This window comes from Pteronotus mesoamericanus, unplaced genomic scaffold (genome assembly GCF_021234165.1).
Source record: "Pteronotus mesoamericanus isolate MK-2021 breed Mesoamerican mustached bat unplaced genomic scaffold, CSHL_Meso_final scaffold_85, whole genome shotgun sequence".
Taxonomy (NCBI): Eukaryota; Metazoa; Chordata; class Mammalia; order Chiroptera; family Mormoopidae; genus Pteronotus; species Pteronotus mesoamericanus.
Window position 1 is genome coordinate 73,178,785 of NW_026555329.1, and position 21,639 is coordinate 73,200,423.

The 21,639-nt window shown below is 45.2% G+C and overlaps 1 protein-coding gene across 1 annotated transcript in view; it reads right to left on the reverse strand.

The window, feature by feature from the left end:
• Positions 1 to 21,639, reverse strand: part of ZC3HAV1 (zinc finger CCCH-type containing, antiviral 1) — a 53,969-nt gene that overhangs the window by 13,607 nt on the left and 18,723 nt on the right. The window contains exons 3-9 of the mRNA XM_054564446.1: positions 19,551 to 19,800; positions 17,461 to 18,513; positions 16,937 to 17,023; positions 12,311 to 12,434; positions 10,375 to 10,546; positions 6,110 to 6,230; positions 2,718 to 2,820 (exon numbers count right to left, since the gene is read on the reverse strand). Coding sequence (XP_054420421.1) covers positions 2,718 to 2,820; positions 6,110 to 6,230; positions 10,375 to 10,546; positions 12,311 to 12,434; positions 16,937 to 17,023; positions 17,461 to 18,513; positions 19,551 to 19,800 — 1,910 coding nt within the window. The remainder of the gene's footprint in view (positions 1 to 2,717; positions 2,821 to 6,109; positions 6,231 to 10,374; positions 10,547 to 12,310; positions 12,435 to 16,936; positions 17,024 to 17,460; positions 18,514 to 19,550; positions 19,801 to 21,639) is intronic.

The window sequence follows — 21,639 nt, forward strand, 5'->3', positions numbered from 1 at the left end:
ATGTATGAAATTTATACATGAAAATATTTAAGCAAAAGAAAAAACTTCAAGATGATAGTAGAGACAGATGAAACAAGAATGGTAAAATATTTACACTCACTGAAGTTGGGCTTCTCCATATAATTCCCCCACTAACATGTAGGGATTTATTATACAATTCTTCTCTACTTTAACTTTGACATTTTCCACAATGAAATAACTAAATTCAAAAAATGTTTTAAGGGAAAAGAAACCTCTTTCACGACCCCCTTTTGTAAAATGAAGATTCTTTTGGAATGCGAGATTAACCCCAATGTACCTGTGTTTTAAACTCAAGGTTTCCATACTGAATTTGCACAGTGCAGCGCAGATCAAACGGTTTCGAAGTGCCCACCAACAGTGAAGTGTGCCATGGAGTTCACTCCTCTTTGGACTGTTCAGGATGGCGCTCACAGCCCCATCTTTTCCTAAAGGAAACGGGGCGCCTCCCGACTGGCGATGGCAGGATTAAATCCCGTCCTCCACGTGACCGGCCACTAGCACAGTTTTCGCAATTCATTTTATTCATTCATTCATGTAGCTGTCCATGGAGTATCACTATATACCATTCACAACACAAAGTCTTTCAAGAGCTTTAAGGAGCTGATGATTGTAGAGGGGAAGGAAGAGGACGAGAGAGCTGTGCTAGGCAAGGTGGTTACACAAATAACTATATTATAAGGTAGAATGGATAAGTACTGTTAGAGTCTTACACAGCGGTGCTGGAGAGGGCAACGGAGAGGGTCGGAGGACCATCCCAAGTAAGGTTTGTACAGAAAAAGTGGCTTCCAAGCTGGGCCATGAAAGATGCCGGATTCACAGGACTGATGGGGAGGACGTTCCCAGAGAAGGGGAAGAGCAAATGGAAAAGCATGAGGCAAACGTGAGGAGTAAACTATTGGGACAGACCCTGGACTGACTTCATGAGGTATTTGGGAATGTCACAGACCAACACAGAAAGAACCATCCAGCTTGAAGTTAAAAAGGAACACAGTCTGGACCGTGTCTGCTCCCCAGAAAGGGGACAGTGTATGGCCTCACAGGTCAAGGCCGGACGAGAGTATAAGACTTATTAAAATGTCCGAACGATAGGGCGCTTCAAGGAAGACAGTTTACACAAGGTTTTGTTGAGACACCCTGCCAGAACCATTGAAGGGGTAAGGGAAAGCTACACTGACTCACTGATCTCATTGGCTGCCTGAATGAAGGGCAACCCCTTCCTCTCCTGCCGCCCTGCTACCACGTGTCTCTAACTAAACCGCTCAGTCCTACCGTCTCACCCACCAGAATGGGAGCTGCATGAGGACATCCCCTTATCCCTCCTCACCTGCAATATTTTTACTTTATTAATTTGAATACCTAAAAAACTGGATGGGACCTTAGATGGCTAAGCCAATCCGATTCTAATTCTTGGGAGTTGGAATTAAGAAATTCAGAAGAAAACAATCCAATTGAAAAATGGGCAGAAGACCCGAATAGACGCTTCTCCCTCCAAAGAGGACATACATAGGTGGCCAATGACATATGAAAAGATGCTCAATGTCACTAATCATCAGAGAGATGCCAATTAAAACCACAATGAGATATCACCTCACACCTGTCAGAATGGTTATCATCAATAAATCAACAAATGACTAGTGTTGGTGAGGATGTGGAGAAAAGGGAACCCTCAGGCATTGTGGGTAAGAATGCAGACTGGTGCAGCCATTGTAGAAAACAGTATGGAGGGTCATCAAAAAATTCAAAATAGCCCTGACTGGTGTGGCTCAGTGGGATGGGTGTCATCCAGCAAAGCTAAAGGTCACTGGTTCAATCCCGGTCAGGGCACATGCCTGGGTTGCAGGTTCCATCCCCAGTTGGGGGCACATGCTAGAGGCAAAGACCTGCGAGGCCCCGCCCCTTGGGTTCTAGAGCAGAAACGGGACAGACTCCCACTCCCGAGGCCCTGACATAGCTCAGTTCTTCCCATCCTTGGATTCTTGTGAAATGTCTTCTTAGTACATCACGTTTATCCTTTTAGTAATTCCCTCTTTCATGAGATCCCCTTAATTCCTACAACCAAAAGAACCTAATTAAAACACCTTGATTTTGCACCTGCCTTAAAATCTGTTTTATATAATCACACATCACCCAGAAAAAAAAAAACCCAACTCCAAAAATATTCATGAATAAGGTAGATTTTACTGAGTTTCATGAGCACACAAAGGAGAGTTACATTGAATCACACACAGTACAATTTCCTCTAAAAATCCCCTGTCAACTTTATCTTTCTCCAGATGCCCCTGCTCAGGTGGCTACCTCGACCCTTTTTTCTTTCCATTTCCTTCTCAGCTCCCCACCCTATATAAATTCCCTCAACAAAACCAGGGCACACACAAGAACCCACAGCAAACCAAAACTCAGGGCATTTGATTATTAATCGGCCATTCATGGCTACAAAAGCTGAGCCCCAAAGTAGTTGAGCCTCCCCCAAGGCCCCTCAGAGTGAGAGAAAAAGAGAGATTTTCTGCTCCAGTATTCTTCCCATCACCTGTGCTGCTTGACAAGCACCCTACTCCTAGGCAATGCACAAGGAAGTGCTGTGTAATGCAAGCAGGAACATTTCGAGAACACGGGCTCCAGATTCGTGAGCAGCTCGGCGAGATCGGTGCACAACCCTCTCAAACACCTGGCAGCACGCAGTGCCTTAGAACACTTACTCTGACCCATTTTTCATGTGCACCACGTCCCAGGAAGACACAAATGTTGGCCTTCTGATGACATCCTTTTGGGTCTTGGAAGCTATGTTTGTCTGAATCATCCCTTTAGACAGAAAAGAGAAAACAAGAATAAAAGATCAGCCCTGGAAAATGATTTATTGTTACTTTTCGGAGGCTCGTAACACAATTATCCATGTCTGACCTGTAGGTGCATGAATAGTGAAAAGCCTTTTGGATGGAATATGCTCATGACAAAAACTTGGATTTTTCACTGCCCCCTTTTATAAAACCCAGGGAACAATGAGGTAAATGAGCATTTAGCAATTAACCTAATCTTTAAATCAAAGTCAGAAGGTAAAGAAGAGAGCTAGGCTGGCCAGAGAACAAGGTATCATCCATGGAAGCTGCTCTAAACCAGGCATTGATAATTTTATATCATTATATGATGTAATTATCTTGAAGGATTTTATATATATTTTTATATCTTATATAACATAAAAATCTCAACAATTTTTTTCTACATCAAGTGTGAAATGTCATTTTCAATTCATGCATATGGTACATCTAAGTCCGAGCTATAGCCAGAGTGATTGCTTTAAAAAGGAAATCATTGTATATTGCTAGTGACCACTTTGGAAAACAGTCTGGCAGTTTTTTGTAAACATACACTGCCTATGTGATCCACCAATCCCACTCCTTGGTATTTACCCAAGAGAAATGACAACCTATATCCACAAAAAGACCTGCAGCTGAACGTTCCTAGCAGCAACCCAAAGTATACATCAAGAGGCAAATGGACACCCAATCCATGATAGAGCCAAACAATGGCTCAGCAATTCATTGCTATACTCAGCAATGAAATGGGAGGAACTACTATACATGCAGCAACATAGCTGATTCTAAAAAAAGACATTATTCTGAGTGAAAGAAGCCAGCAGTATGCAGACTACACACTCTAAGATTCTATTTGTATGAAGTTCTAGCATAGATCGAACAAATCTATAGCAACAGAAAGCAAATCAGTTGGTGGGGGCAGTGGGGAAGACTCGTAGCTAAAGGGCACAGGGAAGCTTTTGGATGGTTGGGACAGCTCTGTCTTGATTAGGATAGAAGTCACATGCATCTGTCAACATTCATCCAACCGCACACTTAAAATGCATGCATTTCATTGTAGCGATTACGGCTCAGTATAGCAGACGTAAGATGAAAAAAAGCACACATAACAAAAAGAGCAAATCTGATCATGTCACAACTTTCTCCTGATTTTCCAAGCTTCTACATCTGCTTTCATCTCCTACAGACCTTCTTGCTGTTCTGAGAAACCTTAAGGTTGTTTGCAAGTTACGGCTTAAGTGCTAGCCTTCCCTCTCCCAGAGGGCCCTCTGTTCCAGTTTCCTGCTCCCGTAAGAGCAGGCGCTCTCCCAAGACTCCTTCACTCTCCTTCTGCCTCCCTACGGTGCTCCCTCTCTCCATAGCAGTGAGCACTTTCTGAAAGTGCCTGGGTTGCCAACATCTAGAACCGTGCCTGGCATACAGCTGATGCTCTGACACTAGTTTAATGAATGAGGGAAGAGGGAAAAAAAAAAAAAGTAAAACCCTGCAAACTGCTCTGAACTGCTTTCTCTGAAGCAAGTGAACAAAATTACTGGCTAAACTGCTCCTCACTCAGGAACCCAGAACATTGGTTTTCATCTCTCTGCTACCCTTTTACATTGTCAAAATGATAGGCTACCAGCAAAGGAATGACAGACTACCAGCAAAGGAGAAAGAACATTTAGCCCTGGCTGCTGTGGCTCAGTGGATTGAGCATCAGCCTGTGAACCAACAAAGGTCACCAGGTGGATTGCTGGTCAGGGCACATGCCCGGGTTGCGGGCCAGCTCCCCGGCTGTGGGTGTGCGAGAGGCCACCGATTGATGTCTCTCCCCCACATCAACGTTTCCCTCCCTCTCCTTTCCCTCTCTCTAAAAAATAAATAAATAAGAATGTTTAACTTAAGCCACTTTTCATTTCACCATCCGAGAGAAGAGATTTTTATTTTTCTCTATTGCCTTCTAGTCTTGGTCCACCTGCACACATTGCTGTACTTAACACGCAGATTAAATTTTTTTAAATCTCTTCCATTTTAAATACTGTAACATACAAATAGAAAAGTGCAGAAACAGAAATCGGGGGTCCTGCCTTCCCCACTGAACAATATCAGATTTTGCTTTGACTACATAGTTTTTCATAATCAGAATTGTAACATCTACCCAATTCTCCACTGAAATTTAATAACCCAATCTCCGCAGGCACAGTCATACTGGCATACAAACAGTTCCTCCACTTTAGTACTTCATTCAGATATGGCTTCAACAGACATCCGTGCCTGCAGCTTTTTATTTTTCTTCTGAGGAACTGTTCCCTTAGAAAGACTCCTGGGTGCTCACTTCGGCAGCACATGTACCAACGTTGGAACGACACAGAGAAGACTAGCATAGCGAAGGTGACCAGAAAGTCTGTGAAGCGCTTCATATCAAAAAAAAAAGAAAGAAAGGAATGTTCCTGAGAGGAGGAAAGAACAAGTATATTTTAATATCCCTTCATATGTATTGCCAGGTTGCTTTCCAGAAAAGTCGGGATACTGGTCCTCCAAAGCTACACTATAGTAAGTGGTACAGGGCCCAAATTTCAGGAGGTATTTCAAGGACTTGAGCAAGTCTCTTTTTACCTCTTTCCAAGCACCTGCTGAGCTGGTCCTGAAAGATCAAGCAAGTGACCATCTGCAGGACTGTCCCAGGGGTACAGCCTATAGGGCAGCAAGCACATTCCCAGGGAGAGCAGTTGCTGCCCTGATTTCTTACGAAACGCAACAGACGGGTTGGTAGAAGCTGACCGAAGACCTGTGGTGGGGCTCAAGTCCGCGTGGTGGAGGCAGCGTCTTTAGAAAAGGCGGTGGACGAAACAAACCACTGAGCCGGATGTGGGCACCTAGCAGGATCGGAGAGGTTCTCATCCCTGAAGGCGCCCACAGGCCCGAGGTCCCAACTGTATTCCTCGGCACCTGAAAACTCTGCCTCGGCCCAGGAAGCAGCAGCACACCCAGAAACTGAAACTTAGGTGAAGCTGGAAGCAACCTGCAAAGACCACTCTGCCCAATGTCCCCATTTTACAGACGCGGGAACAGAGGCCCAGAGACGCCAGTGCTGCTCCCAAGGGTCACAGTTACTGCGTGTCAGGGCCACGGCGCTGGAGCACAGGTCTTCCGACGGCCACTGGCCCCCACGTCCCGCACTGCTGGTTTTGCTCACGAGAACCTGGATTCTGGGATAAGCATGCCCGTCCCATCCTGCCTGCCGGTCCTGCTCAGACCGATTCCAGTGGCCGGCACGCCTGCCACATGCAAACTCTTACCTTGGAAACTCAGCTCGTAGTTCTGTCGGCCTGCCTGAAACGGCACAATGCTCCTCGGAGAGCACAGGAACAAGGACTCCAGGTACGAAGAGTCAATGCTCGAAATCTGCTGGCTGCCTCCCTAATTTAGGGGAAAAAAAGTAAATGCTTCGTGGTAGGCTTTTAAGAAATCTCTACCAGTATATCTTGTGTAATTTTACCTTTAGCCATGGGATTTAAAGAGGAATGCATCATGTGCCCCAAACCAGATGGTAAAAGCTTCCCTTTGTAGTTTTCTCCATCCTGGGACTAGGAGAGAACAGCCTACCCCACAGAAACTGTACACTTGGTGGCTGCCTGAAAAATGCAGCTCTTTGCCATGATCCTTTTACACCTTCCATAAAATATGAGCCAAGTGTACTACTGAACAACTCAGGACCCACACGGTGAACATCGTGCCTGCCCTGGCTAACAGAATCCAACGCTCTGGCATGAAGGACACCCTGGTGGCCCTGTGAGCCCATCACAGGACGAGAAAGCGGTCAGAGCTGCAGTGAAGGCAGGTGGAATTCCAGCGGATATACTGCTGTCCAAATGTAAATGACCTACTCTTACTCCTCCTCTGCACTGGGGCAGGGGCAGCAAGTAAAACCGACTGAGCCTCCCGTCAGTCTGTGACACTGGAAAAGCACTTGAACTGGCCCCTGGCCAGGGCTATAATAAAAGGGATGAAGAACACCCCCAAAATACAACGGCATAGTGTCTGGTCTCAAGACATTTCTGAGAGGTCTGAACATCGGAATGGGTAGGTGAAAGGACGTATGTTGATTCCAGCAAGACGGTAGGCTGGGCCATGGTCCCACCGCGCCCGCCATGGCGGGGGTGGCAGCGCAGGCGCAGGCTGGATGGCAGCCCCTACTAGCAGGTGCTCCTTCTATTTTTTAAAAATCTTTTATTTATTTTTAGAGAGAGGGGGAGGGAGGGAGAAAGAGAGGGAGAGAAACATTGATGTGTGAGAGACACATCAATCAGTTGCCTCTCAAACGCCCCCAACTCGCCCCCAACTCAGGACCTGGCCCACAACCCAGGCATGTGCCCTGACTGAGAAATCAAACCAGTGACCTTTTGGTTTTCAGGCCGGCGCTCAATCCACTGAGCAACACCAGCCCAGGGCAACTCCCCACATTTAATGGTGAGGAAATACTAGTTCCTCGTGATCTGGAGTGGAGACTACACCCACCCCATGTCCCCTTCCCTGAGGGAATGCTTGTTGGATGTTAGGGGAGGGATGTGGAAATGAAAGCATCCAAGGAAGATGTCCTGGATGGACAGGGGCCTGAACTTGGCCTCTTTAGCCTGGAGAGAAATATGGTGGGGGCTCAACACAGAAAATCTGGGCTATAGAGCCCACCTATATAGAGTAAAATGTCAGTCATGTGACATGGAACTGAATTGTTCATTTTATTTACATTTAATTAAGTTTAAGATAAAATAGCCACCAGTGGCTGGTGGTCGTCACACTGGACAGGACAAGGACACTGAGTCAGGGCTGAGCATCTGGACAGCCTAGCACGGTTCACATTTCACATGGTCCTTCCTCTGGCCCGGCCTCCACACTGTGCTCCAGTTCTGAACGCACGAACGCACGAACGAACGAACGGTAGAGACTTCAATTACTTATTTTCCCAGAAGACCTACATGTACGTCTGTTCCAGGGACCAGGTCTTGGCTTTTGTCCCGTATCTACGTTGCTGCCTTGACCTTTGCTCTCTCGAGCTATGGCTTGCCCTTGCCTTGAGCAGTTCTCCTGGCCACGGTCTCCTGCGCCACCTCGATGGCAGCTTGCACAGCTACTGGGCTTCGCTACCTGCTGGTGAACAGCTTGGAGGCCCTGGACCCGCACCCCAAGCCCATGGCGACCAGGCTCTGTCCCTCTCTCTCCTGCTGCCGCTCCATCTCACAGCGTCACTGCCCACACGCCCGTCCGTCCAGTCCTCACTTCTTCCATCACATCCTCTCTCCGCCTACCATCCACGTCGGTGCAAGTCCTGCTGAAGCACCTTCATCTCTATAAAAAGATATTAATTCTATCTCCCAGACAGTTCAGTGTCAAAGCGTACGTGCCTGCCCTTCGTGGGCAAAAGTTTCCACTCTCCCAGTTCCTGCTGGGGAGGTGCTCACCTGGAACTGTCAGCTGCCCAACTCCTACTAAATACCCAGTTGCAAGAGATACAACCTGTACAGGCCAGTCTGAAGAAAACACATTCTAATCTGTGCACTGGATGAAACCAGGCCACCAAAGAGCTGCAAACTCGGACTGCGACATGCTGAGCTGTGAGAGAAACCGGGCTGCCCACTATGTGTGCACTCAGATCTGCTGGAACCAGCATTTGTACTTTAATTGGATAGCCAACCAGAAAAACACCACAACTGGGGCCTGTTTTCCCTTTTTGTTTTTTTTAAGTAACAGAAGCGCCAACTCAATTTATATAATGATGGTTCTTATTAATATGAGACAGCGTGAATTTATTCACGTCTTCAAGAACATTTCTTATACCAGGCAAGTGCCACAGATTAAACGAACATAACACTTAATGTTTGCAGGTTGTAAATTACATTCTAAAACTCTGCATTTAACACAGACTGAATGCCTCAGGGAGAACTCTGGATTAAACAAGATCTATCAGGAAGTTTCTTGATTTTTATTAGGGAACAGAAATGACAGGACTTGTGTAAGTTTAAATCTCATCTATTCCCTGCTGAGAGTTTTCTTTAGTCTCTGGGACCCTGCTTGTCACTAGAATGCAAATGTTTTCCAACCCCTTTCCTTTATCTTCCTAGAAATTTCCAGCATTTGACACAAGAGCCTTCAAGACCTATAGTTTACCTTTATTTTAACTAAAGCTAATTCGCTTGACTTTATCATTTCTATTTCCACAGGCACCGCACAGAATCGCTTTTAAGAAACCGCACTTTGAAATCATCCTTAGCCTGAACATAAAAAGAACCTGTATAGCCCTGGCCAGGTGTGGCTCAGCTGTTTGGAGTATCATCCTAGACACCAAAAGGCTGAGGGTTCAGTTCCCAGTCAGGGCACGTATGGAAGGCAAATGATCCTGTTTCTCTCTCACATTGATGCCTCTCTGTCTGCCTGTCGAGAGAGAGAGAGAGAGAGAGAGAGAGAGAGAGAGAGAGAGAGACACGTATGGAAGGCAAATGATCCTGTTTCTCTCTCACATTGATGCCTCTCTGTCTGCCTGGAGAGAGAGAGAGAGAGAGAGAAAGAGAGAGAGAGAGAGATCAATAAACACATCCTCAAGTGGGGATTAAAAAAAAATTAGAGGAAAAAAAAAAAAAACCCTTACGAAGGTCAACATCATGGGAGTTTTCACATCAAGACGCTCCAGAGGCCACTGCAGCAAAGAGGAGAGCAACCAGCAAGGGGACCAGACTCCGGGCTCTGAGCCCCTGTCGTGTGTCCTCAGGGCGCCTCCATCATTTTGTACTCACGGAGGCCCTGGGAAAGATGGCCTGATGAGATAGCAGGGCTCTAGCTGAGAACCTCCCTCGCCACAGAACACACAATGTGCTTCCTTTCTCTTTCTCTCTCTCTCTCTTTTTAGGGACCTTAGACAGAAGCTTGGCTTATCTAAACACACCCATCCCCAGTTAGCATGTCCCTACGTGGTTAAGCTTCAAATGTTCCAGGTCCAGTCTTTCAAGTCCCTCTGAACCCAGCCTCTGAGTCCGAGTCGCCATCTATATCAGTCTTCTGATTTTTCGCTCTCGCCTCTCCTCTGGGTGGAAGCAGTAATCTCTGCATATGTATGTACTAATACATAGAAAGCTATCTCAAGGTTCCCCCCAGTCCTTGATAGTGAAAAAAGAGGGACAAGAAACCAACTCATGCCTCTAGTGATTGCGTAAAAACAATTAATAGCCTTGGCCAATAGTTCAGTTGCTTAGAGCATCAACCTCATACGCCAAGGTTGCCGGTTCAATCCCCAGTCAGAGCACATACAAAAAAAATCAACCCATGAATGCATGAACAACTGGAACAAATCGATGTTTCCCTCTCTCTCGCTCCAAAAATCAACTTTAAAGAATTAGAAATAATTAATGTGCTTTTGTTTATGATTGCAATCAGAGTACATACTTACAAGAACAATGTAAATACAGCTGTGTATAATGTCAAAAGCACCTCTTCTTCAACCATGTCCCCTTTCCATGGGCAACCATGGAGGCGTCAAACATTTCAGTAACAACCCAAGAGGAATGCAACTCACCTTCTCTCCGTACTGAACCCAACTGTCAAGTCGACTCCTCCAATACCAAATCCATTTTGTGGTGAAGACACTGTGCGGGTTCATGACAGAGGAAGGCGTGGAGATCCGACGGATGGGATTACAATTACAAGTCATATCCCGGAAATTCAGCTTTAAAGTTCCTAGAGAAATGCTGACGAGAAAAAGTATAAAGTTAACCAAAATGTTTCCCTGACCTCTAGTGTTCTACAGTCCAGGCTTCCCCAACAAAAGCACAGAATTAAAATTGTAGAGCTAAAAGAGGTCTTCAGCCTTTCTTGCTACAGCTGCCAGTCTTACACATGAAAGAGAAAACTCAAACCCAGAGAGGTAATGTAACTTGCCTACCCCATATATTTAATGATGTCATCCATTAAGGATACATTGAGAAATGTATTCTTTCCGTGAAAACTATCCCAAATAAAACTGCCCACAAAAAAACAGGCTCGATGTTAGAAACCAACAGTAGGTAAGGTTTTTCCATCGTAATTATTTAAATAGTTATCGAAAGACCTTTTCGGGGAGCCGACAAGGTCAAAGTTCTTTTCATAACATTAAGATATTATTTGCCTTTTTTACTTGCATGCTCTCGCAGGTGCATAGTAGTTTTCAAGAGGTGACATCACATGTGATTGCACAACAGATTTCCAAAAATATAAAACAATGTCATTCTTCTCAATGAATTTTTTGCTTTGTTTTGGAGAAGTTATTTTTAGTTATACATATCTACAGGTATACCTATATACATATAACTGTGTAATTATACAAATATAGCTATATAAACATTATGTATAGTAACATGTAATGAGCTTAGTATTTTTTAAAGAATCAATGTTTAAATTTTCTCAGTTTTCATTTTTATTATGATAAATAGCTATGATCCACATAAACAGAAGCTCCTTGGGATCCTCAATACATTTTAAGCCTATAGAGGCGGCCCTGAGATCAAAAAGTTTAAGAATTATTGCTCCAAGAAGCACTCCTTGATTGGTGGTTCTCAACCAGGCATGATTTTTGTCCCCCGGGGACATTAGCAATATCTAAAGATATTTTGGTTGGACATCAACTCAGCACGAGTGCTACTAAACCACCCGCCTCCAAAATAACAAATAATTCTCTGGCCCCCAAGTACAGTGCTTAGGTTAAGAAGTCTGCTTCAGATTTACCTAGAGGGTGCAAAAAAAAAAAAAAATCACTACAAACAAGAAAATAGCTGATGCCACCCTCTAGTGGCAAAATGCAGCAATAGAATCTCCACCAAAAATTCACTGAACTGGCGGGTGATGAAACATGTAATTTTCCTTATTAAACTAGGAAACATCGTATAAATATGGTCCTATGTGGTATCACCCATTTCGGTCCTGACAGAAACAAAATATCAAATAGCCTCTAGATACCTCTAGGAGAGAGAAAATAGCAAACATAAAAGCAGCTATAAAACACTAAAGTATACAACACAAGTCTGCACTTGTTAGAACTCTGAAATTGCTCAAATCATGCTCTGAAACTACGGCATTAAGCCAAAGGCTCTTTTGAGGTCATCATTTTGCACTTTTAATAGGCCTACCATGAGCTGAGGAATATAAACCGACCTCTGCATATTTGTCATTGTGTCATGCAGATAAACACAAATGTTAACTAAACAAACAATCGTGTCACTGTTTATTTTGTGTGAGTCAGCAAATATTCTCACAGTCCCTGGTACTATCCAGACTCTGCGTGACTTCAAATCTACCCAGCCTTTTTTTTTTTTTCTTTTTCATTAACTCAGTAGGAGTTTGCTGTTTTTATCTCAGACTTCCACAACTTGAACCGGATTTTGAAGGGAAACTTTTTTCTACTTCCCAGAAGCCTAGCATTATGCTTTCCTTTGATAATGTTGTGGATCCCACAAGCCACAGTCCTGCCACCAACTTACACGCAGATTCTGGGGTCACAATAGGCCTCCTCAATTTTCTCCATGGGCTGGAGGTCCATCCAGTTGTTTGCAATTGACATCTGCCACCGGTAGGGCAGGTGGAAGTGAACTTTGTTGCAGCTTTCTGCAAAGACAGAGAGGAGGGCTGAGGGTGGGCTGAGTGGGTGTTCCATCAAGGCCTGCCACTCCTACCAGGCCAGACCCGCGCGCAAGGCACGCTGTGCCTACACCTTTGCTCACGCCAGCTGCTGCCCACATTGCCCCATAGCCACATCTCCAGTTCCTTTATTGCCCACAGACTCTTCAGAAAACAGGAATTCCCCACTCCCCAAAAAGTCACTTCACTCCCATGAAAATCGGATGTCGTTATAAATTTACGGTTACCCTTCCTGTTCCTCTCGAGTGGACCTACGGAGACAAAGTGATCCCCAGCATGGGCCACTGCTTGTCTTTCCTTGAAACCTTGGCCTACAATTCGTCTCTTCCAGAAAGATTCCCTCACTCATCTCACTCTGCTCTGATTGGATTTGTATTTTGCGTTCCCTGCGCCAGCAGCGCTCAGTTCCCAGTTTGTGCATTTTTACTTATGTATTTAGTTATTTTCTGCAGTGTTCTCATATGGAGATGTTTTTGATGTCCTACCGTAGTTACAAACTCATTGAAGGGCAGTTTACGTCATTGCTTAGCTTGTATCTCCCTTGAGGGACGCATCGGGCTGGGCACACAGAAGATGGCCCTTCAGCCAGTGCTCGCTGAATGATGAATTAATGTTACATAATACAGGAACACAAAAGAGTTCTGTTTTTCATAATGTTCATTATGTTATGTTTAAACGTTCTGTATGTTTGGACATTTTGAAATGGACCATTTGGACTCTTTTAAAACAAAAAGAGGCAGATTTAGACATCAAAGGGAAACCCACAGGCCAGCTAATGCCTGAGATTTGGCTCATTCAAAAGTGTATAACCATTATTTCATTATAGTTCATACTAGAATGGCTGCTATTAAAAAAAACAAAAACAGAAAACAGCAAGTGTTGCTGTGATACGGAGAAACTGGAACCCTTGCGCACTGCTGGTAAAAGTGAACAATGCTGTAGCTGCTGTGGAAAGTGGCGTGGCAATTACTCAGAAATATGAAACATAGAATCACCATGTGGTCCAGCATTTCCACCTCTGGGGACATATCCCAAAGAATTAAAAGCAAGGTCTCAAACAGACACTTGTACACCCATGTTCCTAGCAGCATTATTCACAATAGCCAAAAGGTAGAAGCGACCCAAGTGTCCATCACTGGATGGATAAGCACAATGTGATATATACATACAAGAGAAAATTATTGAGCCTTAAAAAGAAATATTGAGCCCTGGCTGGTGTGGCTCAGTGGATTGAGCACCAGCCTGCGAACCAAAGGGTGGCTGGTTCGATTCCCAGTCAGGGCACATGCCTGGGTTGTGGGCCAGGTCCCCAGTTTGGGATGTGTGAGAGGCAACCAGTTGATGTCCCTCTCACACATAGATGCCTCTCTCTCCTTCTCCCTCCCTTCCCATCTCTCTAAAAATAAATAAATAAAATCTTTTTTAAAATATTTAAGCTAAAGTCTTTTGACTTAGCAAGCACAGGGCACCGTTCTGATGACAGGGCTGGAATGGAACAGCTAATTCCCCGTGGAGCAGGGGGCTGAGCAGGGCCTGCTGCTGCGAGACCAACCTCGTTATCGCCTTATAAAAAAACAACAACAGGAGAAAAGCCACCTTGCTTCCTAGTATTAAGAAATTTTCTAGCTATGAAGAATCCATGGGAAGATGGAGGCATAAGTAAACACGGCTCACCTCCTCACACAGCCACAGAAAAATTACAACTAAAACATGGAACAACCATCACTCAGAACTGCCAGAAAAATCAAGCTGTATGGAAGTCCAACAGCTAAGGAATTAAAAAAACCACATTTATCCAGACAGGTAGGGGGGACGAAGGAATGGAGGGAAAGAAGGGCTAAGGCGCCCCATCCCACCTATGGGCCCACCATGCAACTCTCCCATCCATCCTGGTAACAGTGGGTTTTCCATACAAATGTCTGGGCTAGATGCAGGCTTCAGATCTTCCTAAATCTGCTCAAATAAGCAACAGCTGAGCCCAGTCTCACCAACCCCTACCTGTACCTCTCCTCGCTGAGTGACCCCAGGCCTGGCACTAGCAGCAGCCGTCGGCAGATCACTTTACAGCTTATGTCAAGGGGGCCCAGACAGAACACAGGTGGGGTCTTGACCTGGGCCTGCACCACCTGAAAACCCCAAAGCCTGTGCACCCAGTGGACAATAACAGACCACATTGGAGCACCTCCCAAGCACCTCCACAAGCGATGGAGGGAGGTGGTTGCTGGTCAGTCCTGCCAGCTGACTGGCCTGGGTAAATCCACCCCACTGACCTGCTGACAGCAATCAAGACTCACCTACAAGAGGAGGGTGTCCTCAGCCTACACAGAGGGAGCACCTTGAGTACACAGCTTGGGTGACAGGGGAGGCTGTGCCACTGGACCCCACAGGACACCTACTACATTAGGCTACACTGCCAAGACACAGAGTCAAAGCAGCTCTACCTAATACATAGAAACAAACACAGGGAGGCTGCCAAAATGAGAAGACAAAGAAACATGGCCCAAATGAAAGAACAGAACTCCAGAAAAAAGAACTAAACAAAATGGAGATACGCAATCTATTAGATGTAAATTTCAAAACACTAGTTATAAGGATGCTCAAGGAACTCAGTGGGTAGGTACTTCAACAGCATAAAAAAGACCCAGGCAGAAGTGAAGGATATACTAACTGAAATAAAGAACAATTTACAGGGAATCAACAACAGAGTGGATGAAGCCAAAGATCAAATCAATGACTTGGAACATAAGGAAGAAAAAGACATCCAATCAGTACAGCAAGAAAAAAAAAGAATTCAAAAAAATCAAGGTGTAAGGAGCTTCTGGGACAACTTCAAACGTTCCAACATTCACATCAGATGGAGAAGAGAAAGAGCAAGGAACTGGAAACCTATTTGAAAGAATAATAAAAGAAAACTTCCCTAATTTGGTGAAAGAAATAAAATAAATATACAAGTCCAGGAAGCACAGAGAGTCCCAAACAAGATGGATGTAAAGAGGACCACACCAAGACATATCATAATTAAAATGCCAAAGGTTAAAGATAAGGAAAGAATCTTAAAGGCAGCAAGAGGAAAGCAAAGAGTTACCTACAAAGGAGTTCCCATGAGACTGTCAACTGATTTCTCAAAAGAAATTTTGCAGGCAAGGAGGGACTAGCAAGAAGCATTCAAAGTGATGAAATCTTAGATTACTCTATCCACCAAAGCTATCATTTAAAATCAAAGGGGAGATAAAGTGCTTCCCAGACAAGGTAAAGCTAAGGAGTTCATCATCACCAAGCCATTATTATATGAAATGTTAAAGGGACTGACTTAAGAAAAAGAAGATCAAAACTGGGAACATTAAAATGGCAACAAATACATAACTGTCAAAAATTGAATCTAAAAAACAAAGTAAGCCAACATGCAAAAGAGAATCAGAATCACAGATATGGAAAACATTGGGAGGGTAGAGAGTGGGGAGGGAGGTCGGGGGTGATGGGAGGAAGGCACAGAAACTAAGAAGTACAAATTGGTAGTTACAGAATCGACAGAGGGATGTGAAGAGCAGGTACAGGAAATGAAGTAGGCAAGGAACTTACATGCATGATCCATGGACATGAACACAGGAGTGGGGACCGCCAGAGGGAGTCGGGGTGCTGGGTAAGGGTGGATAAAGGTGGGAAAATTGGGACAACTGTAATAGCATAATCAATTTTTAAAAAATTTTAAAAAGAGAGAGAGAAAACACAGGGTGGAGTCCTCCTTTTCAGACACAAGGCGAATGAGTCTAAAACCACTAAGTGATCAAGCCAATGAAATTAGATATAATGTCCAAGCCTGGGACTGAGGTAGAAAGGTGAGACAGTGACGTAAGAGTGAGAACACAGGTATTTGTCCCAAGCACAGTCCCACGGGAATCATTTCTGTAGGGATTCTGGTGGGAGGTGACAGTGACCAGATGCAGCTCTTCAACCAGAATGACAAACAGACCACTGGTCACGTGGAGAACAAGTCTCTTCAGTAACCACAGCCCAGAAGAGAGACAATGCCTAACTAATGACAGGAAATGAAATTGGAAATGAGGCTGCTAGGATTCCTTTGTTTTCTGAATTTGTTGTTTGTTTGCTTGCTTTCAGTACATGAAAAGATGGGTCCGTAATTAAGTATAATAGTTCACCTAAAACTTAACTGCGAAAGAACAAAGTATAATGTCATGCATTGGTTAAGAACACAGGCAGGCTGGACAGATTACTGTCAAATACCCAACCTGGCCACTGGTGTATGTAAGGTCTCAGTATTTCCATGCCTCCAGTTTCCACATCTGTGAAATGAGTTAGCGACAGAACCTACTACTAGGATCGATATAAAGTGTAAAGAAGATGCATGTAAAGTTCTTAGCATCATGTCTGATGTATAGCAAATGCTCAGTAAATGTTAGCCATATTACTCGTAATAGTTTCTGCTTCAAGAAAGACCTTAAGTTACTCACTAAGTTGACAACACTTATTCAGATGGTCAAGACAAATTTCCTTTGAGCCATGATCATCCTTGGTACTTGTGACGTTGGACATGGAATCTGTAAGACAAAAGAGAATGCATGTATGCTGATTTTAATGTTTAAACCAAAACCAAGCTACCTGATCTCACAGTGGGAAAGAATATCTGAAACTGGGCCATGGTCAAGAAAAACTCTGATTGATGGACTTCTTACGACAAGCCTTCCATAAAGGCAAACACGAACATTAGGGTGTGTAAGAGTTATGTTGATTTCTTAAACCACGGTCCAACTATTCCTGTTCTCAATGAATGTAGCAGTTTATTCTATACTCTGTCACTGGTTGGTCTGTCCATCTTCTACGTCAGTCTCCTTGCCAGTGCCACCCCTTCACCCAAACCGGCTAAATCGTGTGCACTTTAATAACCGCTGGGGAATATCCAAAGAGAAACCACGAGCCACCGCTGTCCTGCTGCAGACACAAGACACGGGGACCCCTCTGTCCTTCAGTGACTTACTCAGGTCACAGCCTGGGGTCCTCCTTGCAGGCTCCCTGGCAGGGGTGACAGAGATCTGAGGGGAGTTCTGGCCATAGGCCTCACAGGCTGTGGCTCTACTGTGGGAGGATGGCGTCACAGGCGGCGCGCTGGGCAGAGCGCTGACTTGTGTGAGGCCCACGGTCTCCCCAGGGCTGGGCAGGTCCTGGGTTCTCAGACTCTGACTTCTGGAGTGCACCACATCGTTATACACTCTGGTTGCCGATGTTAAGCCAAAACCAGTCGCACCCGTAGTTTCATACGCAACTTTACTAGGGCCATTTGGTGCCACGTGGACTGACTCACTAGCCCAAAATGCCTTCTCTCTGTGTTTGCCGTCATCTGGAATGATGGTGCTGAGATTCGGGTAAGTAGTTCCACTTTCCTGATTCCGAGGTAACGATTTTTCTCTCTGTGTGCTAGCTGCTGTTCGGTAACTTAGAGAACTCATGGAAGTGATATCTGTGGCCATTCCATCAAAATTATTATTAAAACGCGGGAAATGCTGGACATCTTGAGTCCCGCTTCTGCCCTCGACATTCACGAGGCCCGAGGGATGTATGCCCGTGCTTTTACTGGTGGTTACGGTCTTACCACTGGTGTCTCGGTCATTCAGCCAGGGCGTGGGGGCCTTCCAGTTGGAAGCTGACGTGAAATCAGAGGTGGGCTGAGTGCTGCCGTGGTTGCCATAAAACAGGCTCTCCAGGTTGCCATTCTCCGAAAACCTCTGGCTTCCTCCCACTTGGCCGGCTCCTCCCACATGGGCAGCCTTCGAGGAGGCAGAGGAAGGCGGAGGGCCATCTTGGCTTCCCAAATGCCTGAACTTGAAGGTGAGATCCTCAACGGGCACATCATCCAGGGGAGATCTGCGGCCTATTCGATCGGGACTAGGTGTGCCAGACCTCTCCGTCGAAGCTGGGGACGGTGGGAGAAATTCCTGACACTGAAAGAATCGATCTCGACTCTTGCTTCTACCTCTGTACACCGGGTTGCCTCTACCTCTACGCGCAGCGTCCCGATGATGTGAGGGAGGACCTGGGAAGAGACAAAAACAATGAAAAGGGAGGTTAACACGATGGAGTTCTTACCACTGTTCCTCCTCAGCTGTTCCAGGTTTGCTATGAAATGACCTGTCCTGCTACGTACAATGTGTGAAACCCCTGAGCAGGGTGGTTATGGCAATGGAGGAATCCTGCCGCTATGTTAGCGCCGCAGAAAACAGTTCACCCTGGCTCTTCTCAGCTTCTCTCCTGGGACTCAGAAGTAGCCCCCAAGCCCCCAGACTCTTAGGTGGGGCTGCCCACCACCGCTATGGTGAATGGAGAGACAGACTAGTGCAAACTAGGCAGCATTTTCCAGAAATCATCTAGATTTTGCCCATACTGCAAGACCGGTGGACCTAACAAGTTAAGAATTCACAAAACTTAAAACAAACCAAAAAAATGAAATGAGAGTGTAATGGTCAAAATTTCGCTTCACCTAGAAAATTTCCCTAAGTTCTTCAACTACCCCACACCCCCTCCCACATGCCCAAACTTAAGTGACCAAGAGCAACAAGAACTGGCCCATCTCTAGAAACTTGAGTCAGGAGGGAGGTGTGACACGCATGTGTATCTGTGAGTGTGTGTCAAGTGTGCGCACCCGTACACTTGCCATGCGTACACGTGGGAGGCACGTGTGTTATAGTTGGTGCAAGATGTACCCATACGTAAGATATGCGTGCGCAGTGTGCGGTGTGTGCCGTGTGTGTTGAATGCGTCTGTGCGTGGTGTATGAGTTGTGTTAGTGTGTGTGGGGAAAGGGGGGAAGAGAAGTCCTTTCTCTTCCAAACCCAGGGGGCAGCAGCAACATAGTAAAAGTAACCATCCTCCTCCTGTCAACAAACTAGTTAGTTAAGTAGATTAACTAGAAGTGATACTAAAGATCGCTCTCGCATACAACAAATTCCCATTGGCATAGATACAGAGAACAGACCAACAGCTGCCAGAGGGCAGGGGGTGTTGGGGAACCGGGTGAAAACATTTCTCTTTATCTCTGTCTACCCTATTCATTCGAAAGCAGAAAGCGCCCACCTCTGAGCCCGTGCTTCTTCCGGCTGTGCTTGTTGTTGCAGATGTCCTGGATGTTTTGCACCACGTCCGGGCCCAGTCCATGCTCCCTCATGATCGCCAGCACCTTTCTGTCCATCAGGTTATGAGACCTGAGGCAGTTGGCAAAACTACAATTCCCGCGCGTGAAGTGTTCACAGATGTGGAGCCTTTCACACGGTGGCTGCTTGTCACAGATCTTTCCTCGACCTTCTCCCTTATAACTTTTGCATATCTACAGAAGAGGGAACAAGAGCCAGAGGAAAACACTTTTCTTTATCTACCACACATCCAGTAAGGAAAGTTTGGCTGTACAAAAATTTCAGAAGCAAGCAGGGATCTACCTAAGGACAACAATGCACGCACATTCCACAGTCTTTAATGAATTACATTCAATCGATCATGTATTTGGGGCCAAAGAGGCCTGAGGACTCACTAAAAGAAACATGAATTTGAAAATGCTTCAGAAGAATGAAAGTAAGATTGGCCAGCTACAGAGAGGATGAAACAGGACCCCGAGTGAGCCCTATATTATAAGGGCACCCCAAACAGGAAGGCTCGCTTTTGGGTATCAACTCATTCGGCAATTAAAGGACAGGTTGGTCTTACCTGAAACTGTTGAAAACCCAGAATCTAGTCTCTGCTAGGCAGAATGTGGCAATGTTTCTCAAAAGATCAACCAACAAAGATCATTTTTATATATCTATGTAAATACACATATCTACGCATCTAGCTTTACGGAGATGTAGTTCTTGCTGAAAGGAGGGCAGAAGAAATATTGTTATGCCTAAGGCCAGATCATGTGATGCAGGAGTAGAAGACATTAGTTTAAAAGTCTGCAGACCTAGCCCTGGCAGGATAACTCAGTTGGTTGGCGTGTCATCCCTTAACACCAAAAGGCTGCAGGTTCGATTCCCAGTCAGGGCACATACCTAGGTTGCAGCTTCCATCCCAGTCCGCCAGCATACAGGAGGCAACCAATCAATGTTTCTGTTTCTCTCTCTCCCCTCCCCAGCCCTATTCCAATGTTTCTCTCTCCCTCCCCCCACCCCGCCCCATTCTTCTCTCTCTAAAATCAATAAACATACCCTCAGGTAAGGATTAAAAAATAAAAATAAATAAAAAAATCAAAGCCTGCAGACCTAGAACCACCTCACTTGAATAACTTACTCCCAGCCTCTGTTTCCTTTGCTGTAAAAGACCTAAACCACACGGTTAAGCAGATTTAATACTAAAATATGTGAATGTCTTGTACAAAATATAAAATGTAATGCAAATGTTTGAATCATCACCTGAAGAATCTGAAAGATCAAAACATTTTGTAAGTTGTTTCCATAGACTCTGAGCAAACCAGATCAACATCGTTCCCTGTGACTTATCCAGGTGGCAAAGACAGGGATTTAGATTCTGGCCACCACAATTTCGTCACACAGACAACCTCTAAACCGGATTCGAATAGGTGTCGCTACAGGGCCTATTATCCGGATTCTGATTCCAGACCTGCAGTTCTCCACAGGTGGTCCCTCCACCAGCAGCATCAACCCCATCAGAAACTTATGAGAAATTCAAACCCATATCTGGAGTCAGAGCCACCGAACGTGGGGCCCCACGTCACGTGTTTTAACAAACCCTCCAGGTGGTTCACACTAAAGCCAGAGAACTGGTATCCGAGAGGCACTAGCGAAGAAAGGACAATTAGCAACTCCACAAATGATCCTCTAACCTTCCTATTACCACACAGATGTTTAGTTACAAACGCTTCTGGCCTTACCTAGACCGGAACAAAGGAAAGCATTTCTTCCTTTAATGAGTACATTTCAGTTTCACAAGTTTATATGCCAGGAAGTCAGGTTTGTCTGGTACTTTAAGGTTCTAAAAAAGTATGAACGCTTTTTGTTTTTTAGGGCAGGAAGTGTATCATGTCCACTGCCAACTCCAAGACGTAAGTCAGTGCCTACCACTTGCCAGCGCTCCTCCGTGCAGTTGAACAAATGCAAGATAAACAATAACTGAAGTGAGGCCCAGTCAAATTAAATGCTTTGTCCAAGATCACAAGGGTAGTTAGTGGCAGAGT